The 17,043-nt window shown below is 47.9% G+C and overlaps 1 protein-coding gene across 11 annotated transcripts in view; it reads right to left on the reverse strand.

The window, feature by feature from the left end:
- Positions 1-17,043, reverse strand: part of HDAC4 (histone deacetylase 4) — a 201,353-nt gene that overhangs the window by 70,536 nt on the left and 113,774 nt on the right. For all 11 annotated transcript variants that reach the window (XM_015561928.1, XM_015561929.1, XM_015561923.1 and 8 more), the window contains one exon: positions 8,470-8,620. In XM_015561928.1, the coding sequence (XP_015417414.1) occupies positions 8,470-8,620 (151 nt within the window). The remainder of the gene's footprint in view (positions 1-8,469; positions 8,621-17,043) is intronic.

Below are 17,043 nucleotides of genomic sequence, written 5' to 3' on the forward strand. Positions count from 1 at the left end.
CTCTGAAATAAAAATAAATAAATAAAAAAGCTCTGGCCTGAGCACTGGCAGCAGAGTGATTTCTTTCTCACTACAACACTAGAAGCAGAATCTCAGAAGCGTTGTACACACCGACACGTCCCTCCCATGGCAACGGCAGCAGGGATGAAACCTGCATCCTGGGCAGGCTGCCACACTCCTGAACCCATAAGGCAGCAGGTTCCTTTGCAATCATATCGACATTATATATAACACATAATATCGAAGGCACATTTCTGTTTCTTCCAGCCTTGCAGCTACTGAGGCAGAGAGTACTTCACCAACTGGACTAAAGTCAAGGTCATGAGCTTTGTGGTTTGTTGGGCTGCTGGTTGGCCATAGCCTCTCCCACCATAGAGCAGGTCAAGGGTCAATGGTGCCTGCAGCTGCCCTGGAGGCCCCTTAACCTTGCAGATGCCCCTCCTCCTGTAAGGTTCCTTCCAGCAGCTCAAGGGACAAAAGCCTCTTGGTGTCCCCTGTTGGGGTGTCTTGAAAGTAGCACAAACAAGCTAATCTCAAAAGAGACACACAGAAATTAAAGTCCAAACTCACACTCCCACACCCAACCTATGAACATCTATCCTGTTTCCTCAGAGCTGCCATTGATTACTCAGGATCTGTGTCCATTCCCCAACAATGATGGGCCTAAGTATGTCCCATCATTGTATAGACTCAAACAGGATTTTCATGGTGGGAAAACATTCCCACAGTGAGTGAAAGAGAGTTTACAAAATCAAGTCCTGACTGTGGGGCATCCTTAGATTTTCCTTTTGTTGTGGTTAGAAACCACGCTGCAAAGAACATGTATGAGCCAGTAACACTGTCCATGTGAAGAATTAGTGCTTAGGAGAGACCAACAAAATGATGACATCTAACAAGTTTAATATTATAGTCCTTGGAGCATCTTCCAAATGCCTTTAAATACTTGTGACTTCCTATTGGCCACACACCAGGGGCAGGTCCCCTACATCTTTATCAACAGTTGGGATTACCACTTTATCTCTCAGTACTTGGCATGTTTTAGTGCCACTGGCACTGCAGGAAGGGGATCAAACTGCATGATGATAATGAAGAGGAAGAGGGTGAAGACAACCCCAATGGCCAGTCAAAGGACATAACCTTCAGGTCCTTCCACACCTGCTGGCTCAGAAGGAGTAATGGAAAGCAAGACGAGAAGAAGAGTTTTCACTGAGCAGGATAAGAACACATCCCAAAAATTTCCAACAAATGAGAATCCCTGTTAGCTAGCCTAACCTCAAGAAATACCTATTCACATGGATCCACTTTCCCTTTATGGGAGGGATGGTATTTCTTACCTGCAAGCGCTCTAGGAATAGAGAGAACCTCACATCTCTCATTTAGGAAGTCACTGCCCCGCCCTGCTTTGGCCATACCCTCAAGCTTGCATCATGGGCTCCTGAACTCCGAGAAAGGCAAAGAACAAATGGCCAGCCCCAGCAGGAAGGGCACATGATAAATCCCAGTAACAACCAAGGGCAGGAAGGTGTGGCCAGGGCACATGCACTGCCCAGTGGAGATGATGGCCCATTTATGCTAAGCACCCACCAAGCTGGGACACCGAGATGCCCTTGTCCCCTGAGCTGCTGAAAGGATCCTCATAGAGGAGGGGTGTCTGCAGGGCTGAGGGGCTACAGGGCAGCTGCAGGCACCATGGCTCCTTGACCTGCTCAAGGGTGGGAGAGGGCACCATACCAGGCTCTCATGAAATCAAAGGAAAACAAACCCAACTCCCAAAACAACACTTCCTCATCTTTAAAATGATCTGAAAGGCTCCTTACCCAGATAAATGAACTAAACAAATGATGCAGTGCCTCCCTGACCTGTCCGACCAAGTCTACTTTAGAAGAAGTGGCCAATGGTGATGTGGTCACAGGAGTGACCCCAACTGGCCTCCAGCCACCTTTAGCTGGGGGCTGAGTTACGGGTCCCTCCTCACAGGGGCCAGTGGGCATGACCCAAATGCACGTCCTCTCAGCTCCCCACAGGCCTGACTGCAGCAAACAAGTAATGCCAAGGCGCAGACCTGCAACTTTGAGTGCAAAGGAAATCTTCTTTTCTTCTTTGTACTTCATGAGGATACGATTCAAAAAGGAAGCTGCTGGTTCTGATTTATGTACTCACCTCTCAAAGGATTTTTCCACTATAAATCGAAGTTCTGGAATCAATAACGCCTCTTCAATAAACAAAAACCAAAAGTCTCAAAATTTCTACTTTTTAAAATAATTCATGTACATTATCATTTATTCATTTGAGAGGATTTATAGAGACCTTACTATGTGCTAGTACTGATCCGGCCAACATAAGAGAGACAAAGTCTCATACAACAGGGTGGAGTGAGGCAGAGGGCTGTCTAAAGAAAAGGCAGGTAAATAAAAAGATAAATAGGAAGAGAGATATGAAGTACAGTAAACCAGATGGGACCAAGCAGATAGGTGGGAGAATCTAGACCACTTTGGGACACATCAAATAGGTGAGATGACCTGACCAGGTGGGGATCCAACAGATGGGTGGGAGAACCTGACCAGGTGGAGGCCCCAAGAGATGGGTGGGAGAACCTGACCAGGTGGGGGCCCAGCAGATGGGTGGAGGACTTGACCAGGTGGGGGCCCAGCAGATGGGTGGAGGACTTGACCAGGTGGGGGCCCAGCAGATGGGTGGAGGACTTGACCAGGTGGGGGCCCAGCAGATGGGTGGAGGACTTGACCAGGTGGGGGCCCAGCAGATGGGTGGAGGACTTGACCAGGTGGGGGCCCAGCAGATGGGTGGAGGACTTGACCAGGTGGGGGCCCAGCAGATGGGTGGAGGACTTGACCAGGTGGGGGCCCAGCAGATGGGTGGAGGACTTGACCAGGTGGGGGCCCAGCAGATGGGTGGAGGACTTGACCAGGTGGGGGCCCAGCAGATGGGTGGAGGACTTGACCAGGTGGGGGCCCAGCAGATGGGTGGAGGACTTGACCAGGTGGGGGCCCAGCAGATGGGTGGAGGACTTGACCAGGTGGGGGCCCAGCAGATGGGTGGAGGACTTGACCAGGTGGGGGCCCAGCAGATGGGTGGAGGACTTGACCAGGTGGGGGCCCAGCAGATGGGTGGAGGACTTGACCAGGTGGGGGCCCAGCAGATGGGTGGAGGACTTGACCAGGTGGGGGCCCAGCAGATGGGTGGAGGACTTGACCAGGTGGGGGCCCAGCAGATGGGTGGGAGAGCCTGACCAGGTGGGGGTCCGGAGATGGGTGGGAGAACCTGAACGGGTGGGCGCCCAGGTGGGGGTCCGGCAGATGGGTGGGAGAACCTGACCGGGTGGGGGTCCGGCAGATGGGTGGGGAACCTGACCGGGTGGGGGTCCAGCAGATGGGTGGAGGACTTGACCAGGTGGGGGCCCAGGCTGAGGGGCTGGAGAATGAGCTGGTGGACACAATGAATTAAACAAATCTGTTTCTACCTTCAGTTGCCTGTGCCTGAACCTAACTCCTTTTTTTTATGCTCCACGTTCCTCTGAGGAAGGAAATGGAACAAATGGATCACTTTCAGGATCAGATGTTCAGTCTTAACTTCAGCCTTTTGAGCCATTTTTACAACAAAGTAAATGAGTTTCCTAGTGAAGGCCCCTTACTCTCAACTAGGCTATTATAAAGGACATTGATGAGAGTCGACATGCTCATTCTGACCTGCTCAGAAAACAAAGACTTGCTTTTAAATTTATATTAAGAGACAGTGTAGTTCAGATTCTTAAAGGTAGTAAATCTAACTAAAACTTAACTGATTAAAGATCGTGTATCAATGCTGAGATACCATAACTCCCACAAATTCTGAGAATTCACTATTCTTTCAAATGAATGGTATTAATGGTATCAGAAATTAAAAAAAAACACCTGCAGAATTATTTAAAATTAAAAGTACTGTAAATGTTTACAAATGTAACAAAATTTTGAATTAAGTATTTAAAAAGAAATTAATTTTAAAAAACAAGAATCTGGACAGCAGTGTGCCCTGCATTTCCAAGTGTGTAACCAGGAGCTTGATCACAGGCAGGGCCACAGCCGCCAATACCAGGGCCTTCACACAGGACCGCACTCAAGGTGGCAGAGCCGACCCCAGTGTGCCAAATCCTCACACCGTACACAGTTTACTACTACTAATAAAACCTGATCACCCAAATCCACACATTGGAAACCACCGGTGCTACACTGTGACGAGCTTGGAGAGAAGCAGAGGGCACTCTGGCGCTCTGGCTGGGCTGAGTGGGGTTGCTCCACAAGGGCTGCAGAGATTGTTTCTGACTTGCAAACAGATTTAAGATGTTTTCTAAAGTCAAGGGTTTTCATATTTTGTGAGGCTTAAGATGTTGTTTGTCTGTATTGGAAGATTCTGATAAATACAAGGACTAATTTAGATGAGCTGCTTTTAAGCAATCTGAAAAACTGGTATTTTGTTGGTTAGGTGTGGCACAGACCAACTATCTGATACGTTAAACATCCATCCTTGGATAAGCAGCAATGACTTCCTCCCCCTAAAGAAAAATGTGTAGGATCACTGAGCTCCAAGCAGAGCATGGGAGAATGAGGACAGAGGACTTCCTGGCAGGCCACATGTAACAGCAGCCTTGCATGCACTCCTGCGGCTTTGGGTTGCATGCAAGCTTCCTGCTCACAACAGAAGCCCCTCACAGTGCCCCCTACAAGGCCTGGTGCTGTTGTCTATGGTGGCGGCTCTCTGAAGTGGAAGGCAGCACCCGTATAGTAGGCCAGGCCACATGTGACAGGCCCCAGAGCGTCTAATTTATGTAGATTCCTAACACAGAGCGAGAAGAATCATCTAGACTGCCAGTTCTCATCCTGGCCACACAGTAGACTCACCGGGAGTTTTAGAAACGACAATTCCGCTGTCCACACTCCAATCCACATACACATGCCAGGACACCTGGCTCCACGTGCTGCACCTCTCACGCATCCCTCATGGTGTCAGTGCCCTGGCTACACCCTCAGCCAGGAAGTTCCCTCAGCTGAAAGAAGTCACCACACATAAGACAGGCAGTGGTATAGAAGAGGAGTGTCATCTGAGCCAGTGGGCCAGGCAGTGAGAGAGACAAGGGTAACTGACACCATGTGCCCCATCTGCCCCTTGCAGGGCCCCAATCTGTGCTCTAATACCAAGGATGCTAGCAGCCAACCAGAGTCTACAGTGCAGCTCCTCCTGGCAGCCTTCTGTCCTCACTGCTGGATCTCAACTGGGCCACCCCTGAGCCTGCAGTCATCACCACACCTCATTGCTGTGGTACAGATCACTATGCCACTCAGTTAGTCATTACTTTCAAATATCGCACAAAAGTCAGATCTCACGGGGAGAATAAACTCTCCTGATGTGCTTTTCACATTGAAGCTCTATCAGAGTTGAAGAAAATGTTTATTATTTTAAGAGTAAATTGCTGGCCAGGCCAGTGTGGCTCAGTGGTTGAGCATGGACCTATGAACCAGGAGGTCACAGTTTGATTTCTGGTCAGGGCACATGCCCAAGTTTTGGGCTCTATCCCCAGTAGGGGGCGTGCAGGAGGCAGCTAATGGATGATTTCCTCTCATCATTGAGGTTTCTCTCTCTCTCTCTCTCTCTCTCTCTCTCCCTCCCTCCCTCCCTCTCTGAAATCAATAAAAACATATTTTTAAAAATATTTAAACAAAAAAGTAAGCTGCTGTAATAACAAATGATTGTAAAAAGTGTTAATTTTATGTATAAAAACAATTACTATGAACTTACAAATAGAGAAATAAACTAAAAATAAAGAGAATACACTAGTTAGATACTTTTAGAACAAAAAAATGCCCTTTTTAAAGAGAAAATATTTATAAAATGTAGAAAACAATATAGGCATAATAGTACAGATTTTATTATAATCTAATTCTAATTTAAGAAGGATAGATAAATTACGTCAGGAATGAACTTATGTTAGAAGAGTGACATAGAACGAACAACTCCACATTCAGAGAAAGGAAGACAGCGCATTAGACAAATGGGCACACTTCAACAATGGAGAATAGCAAAAGGTGCCCATCTCACTGGTAATCAGAGAAACATGCTGGAGCCATGAGGCGCTGCTACACCCAGCTGACAGGGCAGTGACTGATGGCAGTACCAGCGCTGGTGGGGACTCAGAGCAACAGCAACTGTCCCACAGCTGGTGGCAGCAAAAACTGGTACAGAGGCTTGGACAACCATCTGGCATCACGTATGAAAGCTGAACACACACTACCCTAAGGTTCAGTGATACGACATCACAGGGACTCATCTGCACCCAGAGACATGTCCAAGGATGTGCATGGCAGCTTTACTGCGACAGCCCTGATCAGAAAACAGCTCGAATATCTGCAGTGCATGGGACACATATGGCGGTGCGTCCATGAGGGGTTGATCCGCAGTAAAAGCGCATGAACACCAGTGAGGATGGCTTCGCAAGCACAGTGTCAAGCGAAGAAGGGAAATGCATGAGCCCCTAGATAATGATCCCACTCATTTTGGAAGCAGGAGAGATGACTCTGGGGTGTTAGGTGTCGGGGAGCAGTTACCTTAGGGAAGGAGAATGGAGTGGTGACTGTCCTTGTACTTCAGGACGGTAACACAGGATGGTCCTTGAGGACAGTTTCCCCCAAGAGTTCCCTATAAACTGAAGATTGGGGGCTTTTCTGTATGTCTATCATACACCAATAACAACGACCTTTATAATAATCCTATCAAATAAAGAGGTAATATGCAAATTGACCATCACTCCAACACACAAGATGGCTGCCCCCACGTGGTCAAAGATGACCGACGGGAAGGCAGTTGAGGGGGATTGGGCCTGCAGGGGAGGGCAGTTAGCGGTGACTGGGCCGGCAGGGGAGGGTAGTTGGGAGTGACCAGGCTGGCAGGGGAGCAGTTAGGCAACGGTCAGGCTGGTATGGGAGTGGTTAGGGGGTGATCAGGCTGGCAGATAGGCGAGCGGTTGGGAGCCAGCAGTCCTGGATTGGGATTGGGCCTAAACGGGCAGTCGGACATCCCTCGAGGTGTCCCAGATTGGAGAGGGCGCAGGCTGGGCTGAGGGACATACACCCCGCCCCCTGCACAAATTTCATGCACCAGGCCTCTAGTTTCAAATAACAGACTTTACAAGAAGACTTTAAAAATATAAGATGCTGTTGTGGAATTGGATATTAAATTTAAACAAAAGTTTGTTAAAATGACTTGTACAGATGGCTAATCATTTTCAGAAGTTGAAGCTGAAGGACTTTTGAGAATTTAGAGCAGGGGTTTAAACTTTTTAAACTTTTTAAACAGGGGGCCAGTTCACTGTCCCTCAGACCACTGGAGGGCCGGACTATAGTTTAAAAAAAAACTATGAACAAATTCCTATGCACACAGCGGCGGCAAAAACACCCGGTGGGCCGGATAAATGTTTTCGGCGGGCTGCATGTGGCCCACAGGCTGCAGTTTGAGGACCCCTGATTTAGAGGTTTTGCATCTTGGTGAGGCATATAAAGTCTTCTTCTTTTACTCGTGAATATTGGATGGGCAACTCACCCAACCATCAATGCCCAAGCCCTGACAGGGACAGATATGCAACCTGACTTATTTCAGTATAACCAGGGACAACCAAGTTTAGCTGAGCACTGGCATTGGGTGGAAGCTGACAGGCAAGGACTGTGGACATGGCTCTGCTGAGGAGGCCCTGATGTGTCATTGCAACAAGTTGTCAAAAGAAAGTGGCACAATACTCCTGGGGGCAGTGTTCCTTTTATCACAGTCTGGGCGGGATGCTGCAACTGTCAATACACTGGGCCTTACTCAGGCTAGTCACCTTGTGTCCATGTCACTGTGCAAGCCCAAGACAATCTCTGTCCAGTGGCCGTGCAATCAGCAGAGGGGGCTGTGGCCTCTTCCCTAAGAGACTCGGGAAATTTTCCAAAAGGGAACAGCACACAGAGCAGCCTCCAGGCTCAGATCAAGTCTGGGCCTTTCTAAGGATAACAGACCACACTGGTATCAGAGATAGGGGAACAGCCACTATAAAAAGCAGAATTGGGGTTGGTCACAATGTCTCCTCTCAGCTATGGGTGTCCCACAAGCTAACATTGTGTTCAAGGCATCCACAAAATGCTCTCAAAAGAAAAGAACTTTCAAATACTTAAGATTGAGCTCACGGGTAAAACGCATACCCATTTGGTTTTTAATATTTTCCAACCTATTAGGAGTCTGCCAAATATACTTTAATATGCTTATGTCAACTCAAAGGTCATGCTGACTGCTCTTGCAGCCCCCAAACGAGAATAAAGTCACTATTGAGGCTGAAGCTGAGAGCAACTGTAACAGCCACTTGAAGTGACCCTGCTAGGACCAGGGAACAAGTGGAGCACAAATAACCTCGACCCGAGGAAGGCCCTGGTGTGGCCTAGATGTGACACTCACTCTCTTTGCCTTTCTCCTTGTTCTTGAGCTGCTGCAGCTTCTGCTCACGGTGCTGCTTCTCCAGCGCCTGTTCCTGGCGGTGCCTCTCCAGCTTCCGTTGGTGCTCTAGCAGCTCTTGCTGGTGCTTCAGGGCCAGCAGTTCCTGCTGGTGCTGCAGGAGGGAAGGAGACAGGTCAGAGCCTGGGGCTGAGACAAGAACCAACACACACACACACACACACACACACGCGCGCGCGTGCGCGCGCGCGCGCGACAGAATCAGCGCAGGACCAGTTCGCCTCTGTGTAGGTGCTGCCACTGGGGCTGGTCCTGTCCCACAGCCTGCGTTTCCTATGATTCTATCCCAACTCTGTGCAGTGCCCACGCAAACAGGCTGCTCGGGGCCCAGATGTCTCCTGACCTTTTAAGTGTTAAGAATGAAAATAAAAATGACTGAATCCTAGAAGAAAACACACAGGGAGATTTATTTATGTCATCTTGCAAGCTGGGAATGCCTTTTTGAGAATAACACAAAAGAGTGTGAAACAAGCATTCACCCTAAGGCAAAGCTGTCCTACTCCTGGGACTCACCCAAGAGACATGGGGCAAATCTGCCCAAAGCCCTCTAGGGAATGTGTATGGCAGTCCTGCAGGATAGCCCAGCTCGCCACGCCCGATGTACCTCCAAGTTGAACACAAACTGTGCATTCACATGCTGGAATACTACCTAGTGATGAAAAGGGATGAGCTAGAGACAGAGGAAAAAAACACAGACTGCAGAACCACAGTGAGCATGCCCACTGCTGACCGTGGGGACAGTGACAGAGTCAGCAGGCAAAGTTTCTACTTCTGTGGTGTTTGAGAATAGAAATTCCTAAGACCTGGTGACAAAAATCAGAGGCAGGCCCATGGATACTGAGGGTCACTTCTAAGAGCTTTCTTATAGAAAAAAAATATATTGTAGTCAACTTACATGAACTGGGGACAGTGGACATTAGCAGGCACATTCCATGCCCTTCCTGCCACCTAACAACACTCTTGATGGCAAATGGCACGGGGTCAGAGGAGAGTGCTGAGGCCAGCCTGCCCGGCATGAACCTGGCTCTGCATCCTCAACCCCCCGACCCCCTCCACTCAAATACTGAACTCCTCCCTGTGAGGGCTACAGGAGGTAATCTCTGGGAAACACTTAGAACAGCGTGGCACAAGCCTCTTGTCTGTTTTCTGTCTTCCTCTGAAAGACCTTGACTCCTTCTGAATGTTGCAATGACATCCTAAGATCAGAATGAGGCCCCCAGTGGTCTTCCAGAGAAACAGCACTCACAGAACAGACCCATAGGGATGAATTCCAGGAGTTTTAAACCACAAAACTGGCTTCCTAGTTCTGCAGTGTTGGTCGCCAACAGTTAGCAAAACCTGGGTCGAGTGCCCAGCTCCAGCTCCTGAGAACTGTCTATCAGCTAGAACTGTGCAAACAATTCAAACCGGTGGGGTTTTCTTACTGCTCAGGAGGGAAACTAAATTACACCTTTGTGACAAAACAATAAATGAAGTGGGGGTGAAACATGCCCCTTATTTTTACTTTTGATCCCAGACACCATGCTCTGAGCTGCACTGTGGAGCTGATGTTGTACTCACTGAGGACAGGCGCACATGAAGAAGGACTCCACCTGAAGACCTATTTGCTTGTCTGAATAGACACAGAGGACCTGCCCAAGAGCCACACGCTGTGTCTGTGGTAGAGGCTCGCCCCCATTCCTGGGTCACCAGTCGTGTCAACAGCCCTGCCCTCCTGCATTGGCAATCTCAAGAAACGTGCATCCCGGCAGGCTGCCTGCTGCTGCTCAGGTCAGGACAGTATTACAGCGATATTCCGACAATAGCTTTTATAATGAAGTGTCCCTCCCCACTGGTATTACCTACACCCCAAGGGCCCTAAGTACAGCCTGGGTTCCCTTTCAGCTGCTCACTATTCATTTAATTTCTAAATGAGGAACAGGCAGAAATTTGCTTAATAGTCTTTCTCAACATTTATTTTTGAGCCAGAACCCAGAAGGAAAGAGAGATCTTTCAATTATCTTTACAAAAAGACTGGAAACAACCACCACAGATACTGGTGATTAAAATTCACAGGATTACAGAACTCCCAGAAAAACAATATTGTCATGGAGTTTTAATGAAAGCAGCAAGTACAAACAACGACTCAGATTCCCCAAAATGCCCCAGAGCTACACTGTATGATCTCATTCCACCTCCCATTTGGATGGACATTACCCAATATTAGATTATATTAAAGCCCATAAAACAAAAGTGATGGAATAAATCAGACCCTGGCAGCCCTCCGTCACAATGTCACGTCACATTTCTGGCCTGTCTCTTGATCTTGAGACAAAGCGGTCCTCTAGACTCACAGATTTAGGGAAATAAGGGTGAACTACAACATAAAGATCATCTGTATTACTGTCCCCGATCACGCATCTCTCTGTGGAATCGTAAATATGAACTGCCTGTCAGCACCCAGGAAGGCTCCTCCATGGGGAATGAATGAATGTGTCACGAAGTATAGTCTTCAGAATACAAAACAGGTCTTTGAGATGTGCTAATTTTCATGTTAGGTAAAATCCATAGAATTATTTGCACCTAGTATCTCGCTAACATGAGTGAAGGTCAAGACTATTCTATAGAGAAAGAACTGTTGATAAGCTATTTTTTGCAGATTGAAACTATTATGAGCAATTTAAAGATATCTACAACTTAATTTTTCTAAGAAAAAAAACTCAATAACAATAAATCCCATTACTTCAATGAGAGTTTAACACTGAATTTACTTTTAAGCCAATACTGAGCTCAGAATCAAAGCACAGGTTCCTGGAATTCAGCTTCTTTGACTCTGACTAAACGAATGTTCAGGTGGAAACCCAGCCAAATGTCTACTCTCAAAAGTGAACTAAAACCCTGCTACATGGAAGGACTGAACCTGGGGACAGGTACCCATCCACAGCCCCAGCTGAGGACAGAGACCTTCCAGCCTCCAGGGAACTGTCACCTGACCCTCTCAGAGTGCCTCTGATTAATCCTATGGATCAATAACCAACCGGTCATCAGAAATGGTAGCAGTCAAGTTCCATTAAAGCACATTAACACCACCACAGGGACGCTTACAAAGCTGCTCAAAAACCAACCTCCCTGGGCCTGGACTCTGCAAAACAACTAATGCTGAGGTCATGACCATTCAGACGTCAAGTTCTTGGAGCCAGAGGTGCCCCATACAATGGCAGGAGTTGCAGGTAGGTACCTGTATTTCAGCACGGGGGAGTCCCATGGGCCATGTGCACACTCTGCTGGGGGAGGAGGGGGATGTGAAAGCCACAGCCTGCTCAAGAGCCCAAGGATGTCTAATGGTCAAACATGCAAGTACCCTACAGGGGTCAAGGGCTCCTTTTGAAAGTCAAGGGTGTCTTCCTGATTTTAAATTTACGGCAGACTCATGGTAGCAAATGTGAAAATGAGAACAATATGAAAGATCACCCACTCCCCTTGTCTCAGGAAATAGGGAGCTGATGTCCAATGATTCCTGCAGTCCACTCACAACTAAATCCTGGCTCCAAATAAAAACCAAACAGCCAGCAATGAGGAGTACCTTCTAGTCTCCCATGTGTTAACTGGTCTCAACAGAAATGGGCTTAGGTGGATTTTTATTAACCATTAATGGCCCAACCTGTTTTGTGCCAGTCTACCCCTAAATTTTGCTAGTCACTAGAGCTGATGCACCATGAAATGTCCCAAGGCATGTAATGAAGGATGGTGATGGGCAGCCTATTCAGACCTCCAGCTACCTGCCCATACCCAGCATGAGGCCGTCTCAGGACTCACCACGCCCTGCTCTGCAGATCCCTAATCACAGACGTTCACTATGCTCTTGTTTCTCTTCCTTGACACTGAGGCTGGTAAGACACCAAACCTAAACAAACGACAGCTGGGGCCAGCAGGGAAAAGGACGGAGGAGGCTCCACATGCAGATGAGCTGGAATCAGCCAGGGCTAGAATCTCCAGAAGCTCATGTGACCCATGTTAAGCTGAGCACAGGCAGGCACTGGTCCTCTCACACAGATGCTTCCCATGGTGGAGGGGTGCAGCGAGAAACTTCATGCTGCCTCTCTATAGCAACCCGGCCCTCGTGGGGGCTTGCCACCCCTGAGGCCGATCATAACCTATGCAGGGCCCTGCCATCAGCAGATGGATGCTAGGAGCTGTCTTTGCCACCTCCTTCACTGCATTTCTCTTGAAAAGATTAAATTGAAAATAAAGCACAGATTCAGTGACTCTTCACTGAAGAATGCACAGCATTTCAGGAGCCTGGCACAGTCAGTGCAAAACTGAGGATGTGCAGAGAGGCCGGAACTGTGACACGGGGAGTTGCCCAGGAGCTCTGTGTCTCAGCACAGCCGCCAGTTAGGTGGCCAAATTCACAGATGCAGAGGCCTCTCAGGCAGCCACCCCTACCCCAACACCTCCCTCATTCTAAGATTTCTCTCAAGTGGGCTGGCTGTTCACATCCAGGAACACATGCTGTTTGGCCATGGTTTCTATAGCCCATTTGGGACTAAAATTCTATTCGTTAAGGGATCCTCAAAAACAGAAGCCTTTCCATGTTCCTCTCACTGGATGTCCTGGCTCATACCCAGAGGCACCCATTCAGTACTTTCAAAATCATCTTCCCTCTTCCCCACCAGGGTAAAATCCCCTAGGTGGCAGTCACATTCCCATCCCAAACTGGCCACTCAAATGTTATAAAGATAAAAAGGGTTGGCCTTTAGCATGATGATCTATGAGAGGAAGGTCTGCAACAGAGACGCCAGCACTGTGGTGTGGTCCAGGGCACTGTGGGCCACTCCTGTGAGGCTGTGGGTACAACATAGCTGTGAGGATGGGGGAGCAGTGAAGGAGGTAATGAGGAGGGGGGACAATAAGAGGGAGAAAGTGGAGCTGGGAGGGAGAGGGATATGAGAAGGAGGGCCAACTGCAAGCACGGCTGCCTGTCGTCCTTTGCCTTTGCCCCCAGTACCCAGGGTAACCCTACTTTCTCCTTCAAGGCTGGGCTCCAGCAGCTGCACTCTCATGAAGCCCAGCACCTCCCCCCATGCTGGGAATCCTAGTTCTTTCCCTCAGGCCTAACCACCACCTGGCACACTTGCACAGGGGCCTGGGGCTGTCTGTGATTGGGCTGGGGCTGCACCCCTTGTCTTCTGCAGACCTCAGCTGGGCCCACAGCAGGTGTGAGCGAAGCCCAAGGATAGGGGACCAGAGCAAAGGCAGTAGAGCCAGTGAGGAGGAATGAGGGACTAGGACAGGCAGGACACAAACTCCCACAGCTGCTGCTTTGGAGACACAGAGTTCCTTTTCTCCTACAACCATAGGCAGCCTGCAGTTGGAAGGCAACATTAACAGTCAGCAGGACACCTGATAAAGCCAGATACTCTTAGGTGCAGCCAACAAAAAGCAGAGCCCAGTGTGGCAGCCAGAGTGGCCATCAGTGACCCTTAGGGCAGCAGGTAGGTGGAGCAAGGCCACCCACCTGCCCATGAATGAGTTCCTGGAAACCACATGCCAGTTGTATATGCAGTGCTTCCTAGCACTCTCATTAGGCACAAACAGGTCCAGGGATGACACAGGTCTGCACTGCACAGCCATGAGCCTTCCCAGGTGCCAGGGTTACAAGAACCGGAGTTTTCCCACTAGCTCATTAATGTCGCCTCAGGTGACCTGGAAGCCAGGACTCTGGGCAACATCTCTTCAGTTACCTGAGGCAGGTAATAAAGAGAGAATAAACATCCCAAGTGGACTCCCAGTGCCATTAGAATCAGCTTTCCTTTCAATTTTCTTCCTGTCCCCGCAGGGAAAAGAGTCATACCCTCAACTAAATAGCTCTTAAAACCCTGGGAACAGCACAGGTCACACTAACAGACATGAACAGAGAGAAGTTCATCTTTTCTAGCAAAAAAGCACAAATTCACACAATGTGGGAATGATTTTTACTTTTCACCACTTAGGCCAGAAGAGAAGGGGCTACCTGCCTGCACCTCTGGGAGGAGCACTGACCTTTCAGCTACTACCCCAAACCTTGACTTTATCATTATACTCACACTGAGAAGAGCTACTCCAGTCAAACAGGCTATGATGCTACTTACATGAGGTCCATAGAGTAGTCAAATTTATAGACAGAATGTAGAGTGGTGGCTGCCAGGACTGAGGGATCGGTTCTATTTAATGGGCACAATGTTTCAGTCTAGGAAGATGAAACTGGCGGTGGTTGCAAAACAGCGTGAGTGTACTAGTGACACTGAACTACACACCTAAAAATGGTAAGATGGCAAACTTCATAAGTATATTTACCATAATAAAGAAATGGTTTAGGGGTCTAGTGGTAACATAGAATTACCATATAACCCAGCAATTCCACCCCAAAGAACTGAAAACAGGTGCTCAAACAAAAACTTGTGCACGAATGTTCATAGCAGCACTATCACAATCGCCAGGGTGGAAACAGCCCAAAGGTCTATCACCAGATAAAGAGACACATAAACTGAGGTCCATTCAGACAAAGGAATATCACTCGCCCATGAAGAGGAACACAGCACAATGCTTGTTACCATGTGGTGAGCCCTGAACACGTGATGCTGAGGGAAGGAAGCTGGACACAGAAGGCCATATGTTGTGTGATTCTGTTATATGAAATGTCTAGAACGAGCACATTCACAGCGGCGGAAAGTGGACGAGTGTTGCCAGGGGATGGGGGAAGAGGGCATGGGGAGAAACTGATAAAATGATTTGTAACTAGGTGGTGGTGATAGTTACATAATATTGTAAGTGAACTAAATGTCACTGAATTGTATACTTTAAAATAGTCAAATAATGAATTTTATGCTATGTAATTTTTTTAAAATATATTTTTATTGATTTCAGAGAGGAAGGGAGAGGGAGAGATAGAAACATCAATGATGAGAGAGAATCATTGATTGGCTGCCTCCTGCATGCAACTGGAGCATTTACTCTGACTGGGAATTGAACTGTGACCTCCTGGTTCATAGGTCGATGCTCAACCACTAAGTCACGCAGGCCAGGCAATGCTACTTAATTTTTATCACCATAGAAAAAAATGACTAAGGAAAAAACTAAGGATTTCCCATAAAACAGTGGTTCTCAACCTTCTGGCCCTTTAAATACAGTTCCTCATGTTGTGACCCAACCATAAAATTATTTTCGTTGCTACTTCATAACTGTAATGTTGCTACTGTTATGAATCGTAATGTAAATATCTGATATGCAGGATGGTCTTAGGCGACCCTTGTGAAAGGGTCGTTCGACGGCCAAAGGGGTCGCGACCCACAGGTTGAGAACCTCTGCCATAAAAGAAAAGGAATAAAAGCACAGCTGTTTCCTATGTGGAATCTCCATCTGTGGGGACTCGGTCAGGGGACAGTGAGTGTGGTTTTGAGACCAACTACAGCAATGCAATTGGTCTTAGATGGTCCCCTGGGCCTCCCAGCAGCAGCAGGAGGTGGGAAAGGGAATGGAGGCCGAGAAGGGCCAATTGACCAGGGGCAGAGCCTGATGGGCACTGGAGACACAAGCTGAACTGGAGCAGGAAACAGGGAAATGCAGCTGTCAGGAACACGACCCGGGTCCTGGGGAACACTAGAAAATGATAAAATTGCTCCACAGATGAGCACACTTACCATTTACCTAGCACCACCCAACGAACCGGCTCCTCTAGGAGGAGAAGGCCATCGCTGTACCTAGGACCCAGGGAAGGCTTTCTGCTCTGTAGAAATAGGACAGAGTAGGACTCAGGCGTGGGGGCCTGAGTAACCTCACAGGAGAAACGGGAGGGCTTCTCCTGGGGTGACCCAGAGGCCCACAGCACGAGGAAAAGAGTTCCCACCTTCCTCGGAGCTCCTGCAAGCCACAAAACCAGGTTCAGAGATGGAGCCTTCGGGAAACAACCTTGGCCTGTCAGGACCCCGGGCCACGAATCACCCATACCTGGGGCCCAACCTTGGCAAGAGCACAGTCATGGGATGGACCAGGCCCTGCCCATGAGCTGTTAAGGAGACTGCCACAGATAACTTTTCAATATCTTAAAGTGGTTAAGGAAGTTTTAGTCAATGCAGCTGAAGAAAGGAGGTCATAATTATTTGCATATGACATGTCTATCTGCCTAGAGAACATGAAATAACCAATTATAAATTTGAGATAAATAAAAAAATTTAATAATTCTATAAAGAAATATATAAAATACCTAAGAATAATTGAGTATAAAATCTACAAGGCTTATATGAAAAAATAAAACAAGGGTTTTCAAACCATCAGACTGTAACACCGTGTTCCTAGATTAGAAACTTAATATCAGGAAGTTATTACAAAACATATTAATTTATGAACTTGCTGCAACTTCCATACATTTCCAAGTTTTGAGGACTCTATGGGAAAGATTCTGAAGTTCACCTGGAAGAATTAAGGGTGAGACAGGCTACAGCGAATTTAAAAGGTAGAATCCATGTGAGGGGACAGGAGACATGCGGATATGAACGAGAC

Source organism: Myotis davidii, unplaced genomic scaffold, assembly GCF_000327345.1.
Source record: "Myotis davidii unplaced genomic scaffold, ASM32734v1 scaffold370, whole genome shotgun sequence".
Classification (NCBI taxonomy): domain Eukaryota; kingdom Metazoa; phylum Chordata; class Mammalia; order Chiroptera; family Vespertilionidae; genus Myotis; species Myotis davidii.